This window comes from Dreissena polymorpha, chromosome 1 (genome assembly GCF_020536995.1).
Source record: "Dreissena polymorpha isolate Duluth1 chromosome 1, UMN_Dpol_1.0, whole genome shotgun sequence".
NCBI classification, from domain to species: Eukaryota; Metazoa; Mollusca; class Bivalvia; order Myida; family Dreissenidae; genus Dreissena; species Dreissena polymorpha.
In genome coordinates this window covers 9,118,053-9,125,650 of record NC_068355.1, presented here as the reverse complement: position 1 = coordinate 9,125,650, position 7,598 = coordinate 9,118,053, and the positions used below count along the sequence as shown (strand labels likewise).

Sequence of the window (7,598 nt, the reverse complement as noted above, 5' to 3'; positions counted from 1 at the left end):
TTTTACCATATATGGTCATGGCGGCCATCTTGGTTATGTGATCAAATTTTTTTAAACAATTCTTTTGTCCCATGACCTAGGGATGCTCCACATGAAATTTAGTTGAAATTGGCTCTATGGTTTAGTAGAAGAAGATGTTTACAAATTGTTTACAGACAGACAGACAGACAGACAGATGGACGGACGGACGGACGGACGCCGGACGGTGAGTGATCACAATAGCTCACCCCGAGCTATCGCTCAGGTGAGCTAAAAATATATCAGGCAATGTTATATCAGGCAGATATCAATGCGTTGGTATGATAAATCATTTAATGGGTTAGGTATATGTAGCCCAAGCCTAGATGTCCGGTCAGAATGGTCTAAATCAATGACAGGCCAAGTAGATTGTTAGTGCTAAATTCAAATAAATGTCAAACACTATGAAATTTGTATAACTGACCGTAATGTTTATTACAAACAATGCTTTTCTATAAATTTCCATGAATTTAATACAAAAAAGACAACTAAATAGTGCCCCTAAAGTAGCCTTAAAACCCTTAAAACGTAATATTTTGCACCCTCATTTCTTTTAATTTCCATTAGGGCATGCCCAAAATCCCTCAGTAGGCCTCTGTCAATTATGATTTGTCCTTTTGCAAAAACTCTCATCATCATTATGGACGACATAAAAGGCAATGACATGATGTTGAAACAAACTTTGTAAAATAATAAATTTGTTATTTATACTGGTTAGCGAGTATTTGTCGTACAGCAGTATTTATCGGACGTTCTTTTTATTTAGTGAATTGTAACGCTTTATCAAGATTTTCTTTGTCACATATTAACAGACGCTTGTTTCATTGAAGTTGACAGCAGCAATTCGTTAAAGTGCTAGTGTATTAAATAAACAATTGTGATGTTTACACATTTCGTCATTTGACCTCCTCGCGGGGGATATTAATAGCACGCGCATGCTCAGAAGAAATCCTTTACTGAAACCCGACCTGTGTGCTTGATATTTTCGTTAGAGCAGGTCTCAATTGTTTGTCTAACAATCACATATTTTACCAGAATCTAATAGTTTTTTAACATTAAAACTCGATACAATTAGATGATTTATTATATATATATCTGAATTGATTGCAAAATGTACCTTGTAAATATTTCAAAGAAATAGAAAAAAAAAAATCCCATTTAACACAATAAAAAAAAAATCCCATTTAACACTATAAATCCACTCTTTGGATTTTCTCCCTTGAAAAAGGATAGTTTTGTTTGATTAAAGATCTATAAATAAACATGTTTATTTATAGATCTTTGTTGCACTGATATTGGAAAACAAGTTATAACGTTATTTAACACAAGCAGAAGACAACGCATTGCACCATCAAATTAATGTATTTACGTCATTTTAATGTTAATATTAAGAAAACTTTCATTGAAACTCTTATTTCTTTCCAAATACTCGATTTATATAAATGTCCGGTAAATACTTCTGTACGGAAAATTACCTCCTTTAATGACCTTATATACGGCCCTCGTACATACGCATGCACTTATAAAAAAATATTTTGTTCACATTCGCTTGTAGATGACAAACCCAGGATGTATCAGTAAATTTTTTATGAAATATTTTAGTATTATTTAGAAAGTTATTAAATAAAAACCTTTAAATTCGTTCGACAAATACTCACTGACCAGTATAACATTTTAAAGAGACTGGTGTGAGCAATTTACTGACTTGAGGAAGAGCTGAGACTTGGCCTCCATCAGGTCTCCACGGTCGCTCTCCTCGGGCTGCAAGGGCAGACCTGCCAACAGAGCCGCCACTGCCTCCATGCTGGCCTGGTCAAGGTCACTGAGAATAGAACACCCAGAGTAGGCTCCCTTAGTTATAGTGATTCAAGATCATGCGAAAAATGTTCATTCATTTTTTATTAAAAGTGTAATCACTAAGCATCAACTTCCCAGGACAATGCCATGGAGTAACAAACACAAGATTGGTTTAGCATGTTGATGGATAGTCAAAAGAAACACATTTTTTAGGCTAAAAAAGGTGTTGCTTTATAGATTTTTGACAGGAAGCGGCATTTCTATACGTTTGATGACATCAAAATATCCATTCGCACAAATTGTGAATTTTTTGAAAGACTTTTATTAATGCCATTGACTCTTTATTTACAATTTCAGTTTGTAAAAACTTTTGCTATCATGAAACTTTGGATTAAACTATCAAAATGAAAACAAGAGTGTAGTTGCAAACTGACAAAATATAAAATATAAGTATAAAATGGTACCAAATAGAAGTTTATGTTTTGTGTTGTAAATCAATGAGTTTTCCCTTCTTCAACAACAGCATCCATTACAGAATTGCCACAGGGATTGATCTTTCTCGATTTTGTTTTAATTAACCACCTCATAATTTAAGACTGAAGATTTAAGTAATTTTGAAGGAAACAAATCTCGACGTATGACTGGGGTTTTACGGTACACTCCTAACCCTTACTGTTCCATAGAAGTACTGTTTCATCAATTTACTAACGTGTCTACATTAATAATTTGACTCCTGGGGTATGTGCTCAGAAGAGGACCGCAGGACAATGATACATACCTTATATTAAAGCCCTGACCCTTGTGGCTTATAGAGAAGATTTTTAAATTTTACTTTTAAATCTATTATAAGCATTTGAGATCTACATAGAAGGAAGAAGTTTATGCAAGCACTGACAAACAACAGACATCACAGTATCATTAAAGCTCCCTATGAGAAGTTTGTGAGCTACAATATTGAGGAAAAAGCATTAGCACAACCTATTGAGGAAACACTTGTAACACTAGCAATAGCAAAATAATGTTTTTCTATGAATATTGACTTACTAGTGGATAGATACATATCATGGCACCTTAATGCATTGATTGTTGATTAAATAATTTGTTTCAAAATTTGAACATCACCACCCCAGGAAATATACCAGACAACTGTTGGAGAACAGGGTATCTATTTATAAACATTTTCCCTGCACACAAATACTTTTTGTTCAAACAAGATAGGTGCAATTTAACCTGTTTAAAACTATTCAACAAAATATTTAAATGTCTGTTGTAATGGTTTATCACTCTGATCGCTAAGGTAACTGAAGAGAAAACACATACAGACAATGCTACTTTAATAGTTGTTTTAAGATAGATATAATTACTGAGGAACACCTATACCACAGTACTCGTATACAACGATGAAGTGACGCTTGTCATTAACCAAGCTCAAGACAAAATATGCTTGAAGAGAGCAAAGAACATCCAGAGAACTGTTCATCAACTATAATCGCCATCCTCTTCTTCATCTACGGTCACAAATTATAAGTTATCAATCCTAAACCCCAATGTAAAAAAGCTAAAAATCATATTCTTTATCATCTTTGTGAAACGATTCTCCGTTAATACCCCATCCTGTCTGTGAAGATGCATCTCATACTAGATAAAAGTACAAATATTATGAAATCTTATCCATTTCCCACTCAAAAGCAAAGTGAAAATGGCTATGTGCAAAAAGCATAATTCCATGCTGTTTGCTGCTCATCAGTATCTAAGGGTTGGAAATGAAGCCATTTAGACTAGAATGTATTAAGAAAGGTTTAAATTAAATTTAACTTTCTAGGGGACTACATATGCATAATAAACCTATCTTAGTGGTAAAGAGGTACAACACATTTGTAACCTGAACTTACCTCACCAGATCAATACCCACCGGAGAGTTTAATTATAAAGCCCTAATCAAACATAGTGCAAAACAATGTCATAATACTAAAATACAAGCATGCAATCATCATTAATGTATAACACACATGCAAGAATGGAAACTGAACATAATGGGTAAGGTAAAAAAATGTAAAAGTAACACCATTTAGTAAATACCAACACACAAAAGCAAAATAGCATAATTATCATAGTTGTTACTAAGAAAACACAGCAAAGAAAGGTAATTTGGGTAAATATATTTATGAACAGATATCCATCACAATAAGAACCAAAACAGTATTACTGTCAACAACAAAATTGAAGACAAATTGCATTTTTCTGCTCTCTCTCTTTTTTCTTTTTTTTTTATAGAAATTTCTAAAATGTAAGGACATTTTTAGGACAAACAAATTTGAGCCTTATTACTTGATTATTTGAGCCTTATTACTTGATTATTTGAGCCTTAAAATGTTTCCCCAAAAGGTATAGTTTCCATTTTCCTTTACTTATAATTGCTTGTATTTACGCGTTATTTATATACTTACAGACAGAAACATTGTCACAATACTTACACGACAGCGGGCTGAGTAAGAAAGAACACGGGCTGATGATGAATGACTGAGGGGGCTGACCCCCTGCTCAAGCCAAGACTGGGGGCAGGGCTAGTATGAAGGTAGCGCTGGAGACCGCTAGCTGAACGGGACATTCCTTTGCTTTCATGTTTCCTGGGTAACGGGGAAAAAAATATTGTCACAAAAAAAGCACAACATTGACTATGAGAACAAAATTGTAAATGAACTACAACTGCATCTAAACAATAGTGAAATAAGTAAAAGAAAGCAAGGTAATTAGAACTGCTCCTAGATTTATCTCTTACTGGACTATTTGACAATACAGCATGCACTTTTTATTCAAATTTTCTTACAATGAACAGAAATTTAGTGAACTTTTTTTCATTTACACGGCAAATTACTGAAGAAGATAAAGGTATTGTTAAAGTTCCTGTTTTAGATGAAAACTGACAAATCTTTGATTTCGCATTTATTTGATTTCTGTATATAAATTTCCTGTTAAACTCATAGGTTAAAGACAGCTATGCAGAATTGTCATATTGAAAACATACCAATCAAAGGAACTTCTTTAACATCAAGCAGTTCTAATTTGGTTAAATTATGAGGGCAAATAAAAGATCGCAACATAAAAACACTGAAGTACAAATAAAAACTTCAAAGTGGACACCAGACAAAAGTACACACAAGAGACAAAATTGTCACAAAACCAGGTTTTCAGTTGAAAAAAGTCTGATAAAGGGAGACAATTCAAAATGTGTATTGTTAACTTCCTTGTGTAAAATTGACCTAGATTTCAATTAGAAAAAAAAAAAAAAGATTTGTTCGTCAGAAACACAATGCCCCCTATTGCGCCGCTTTGAAATAAATTAAAAAAAATATTTTTTTTGACCTTTGACCTTGAAGGATGACCTTGACGTTGAACTTCTACCACTCAAAATGTGCAGCTTCATGAGAACCCCGCTTTGAATTTTTTATATATTTTTTTAACTTTGACCTTGAAGGATGACCTTGAACTTCCACCACTAAAAATGAGCAGCTTCATGAAACGCCGCTTTGATTTTTTTTAATCATTTACCTTTGACCTTAAAGGATGACCTTGACCTTGAACTTCCACCACTCAAAATGTGCAGCTTCATGAGATACACATGCATGCAAAATATCAAGTTTCTATCTTCAATAATGCAAAAGTTATGGCCAAAGTTTTTTTTTCGAACGGACAGACTGACATACACACATACTGACATACTGACGGACAGTTCAACTGCTATATGCCACCCTACCGGGGGCATAAAAAGTCTGATAAAGAGAGACAACTGAAATCAAAATGTGCATTGTTACTGATTGTTCATAGTTTATAGTTGTTTCAAAATCAATCTATTTTTAGTTGTGGCGACCTTGACCTCAGAGATATTGACGTAATTCTTTCGCGCAACACACCGTCCAATAATGGTAAACAAATGTGTCAAATGATTTTAAAATGTCACAATGAATGGCCCAGATAAGCTCATTTATGGCCATTTTTGACCTTTAAACTCAAATTGTGACCTTGACATTAGAGATATCGACGTGATTCTTTCGCGCGACACACTGTCTAATGAACAAATTTGCCATATTATTTTAAAATCTCACAATGAATCACAAAGTAAAGGCCCGGACAAGCTCATTTATGGCCATTTTTGACCTTCAAACTCAAATTGTGACCTTGGCCTTGGAGATATCGACGTAACTCTTTCGCGCGACACACCGTCTAATGATGGTGAACAAATGTGCCAAATTATTTTAAAATCTGACAATGAACGACAATGTTATGGCCCGGACAAGCTCATTTATGGCCATTTTTTACCTTCAAACTCAAATTGTGACCTTGACCTTGGAGATATCGACGTAATTCTTTCGCGCGACACACCGTCTAATGATGGTAAACATATGTGCAATATGATTTTAAAGTCTGACAATGAACGACAAAGTTATGGCTCGGACAAGCTTGTTTCGCCCGCCAGCCCGCCCACCGACATCACCAATCTAATAACCAGTTTTTTCCTTCGGAAAACCTGGTTAAAAACTATAATAATGATAAATTGCCTTATTTAATACAAACAGACCGATCTATTTCATTTAACGAAAAACAATTAAACAATATGATCACTTGATCAGTATTTTTCAATGCAATTTTAATAATGTGAGATAATTTTTTGCGATATTTTTTAAAGATAATTAAAGATTTGAATGTTCGAATAATACAAATTATTAAAACTCTTTTTTTTCGTATTTGAATATCTGTTCTTAAGATAGTTTTATTAAGCACAAGTATTACACCATGGGTCTATTTATGCCTCTTATTATCAACCCTACCCCCTGTCAATGAATTTTGAGTGCAAGGGATAGGCTTAACCCATAACCACTTAGATACGCATTTGTAGTCCGATAGAAAGCTTAATTTAATAAAGACCTTTCTGATTAGATTCAAGTTTTAAAGACTCCAAGTCCAACCTTTAGATACTGATGAGCAGCAAACAGCATAAAATATGAACAGACTGCAAGTTACTCGCAGGCTGTTCTGGTTTTCTGCTGTTTGCACAAAGCTATTTTCACTTTGCTTCTGAGAGGGAAAGGGTTAAAAATCAACTCCTAACCTATTAACATGCTGACATTCCTATTACTGTAAATTTTATGCTTTAAACCACTATCTATGTATAAGAGTGAAATGCAAAATTAAGTATAGTTCTTAATTACTGCTTTTAAAGTGGTAACAAGGTTTTAATTTAAAGTTCATATTTTGATCTAGATAATCAACATAACTGAACCTGATTAAAACTAGACCTAAATTTTGTAAAGATAACCATTTTGACCAAAAGTCATTAAGATTGGGTCATACAAGAGGTTTCTAGAGTGGTGACAAAGTTTTTCTAAGATTTGATCTTTTAGCCCAGTTTGATGCATGTGACCAAGATTCTTGGCTTAGATATTGTCAAGATAAACAAGTTTTATCAAGACTGAGTCATAGTGTTAAAAGATTTTTTGAAGAAAATTACCTGGATAGAATTGGAACATGCAAAGATCTATCAATATAATATGTTTTTACAATGTACAGTATACTAAAAATGTGAAAATCTTAAAATTTTCTATTCTTTTTAGTAGGGCTGAAACGATGCATTCCAATATTCGAATTACTCGAATCAGGCTGTGGACAAATCGTATTCGTTATTCGCCACCTCCCGAACCGAATATTTGACGAATACAAACAACGCGGTTTTGAGTTTGAAAATTTAATCATCTTATCTTACCTTACAAATGAAGGTTCATACAATA

The 7,598-nt window shown here is 33.7% G+C and overlaps 1 protein-coding gene across 1 annotated transcript in view; it reads right to left on the bottom strand.

The window, feature by feature from the left end:
• Window positions 1-7,598, bottom strand: part of LOC127870426 (neurofibromin-like) — a 173,567-nt gene that overhangs the window by 103,311 nt on the left and 62,658 nt on the right. Inside the window, 2 exon segments of the mRNA XM_052413023.1 lie at window positions 1,724-1,840; window positions 4,290-4,442. Of these exon segments, the coding sequence (XP_052268983.1) occupies window positions 1,724-1,840; window positions 4,290-4,442 (270 nt within the window).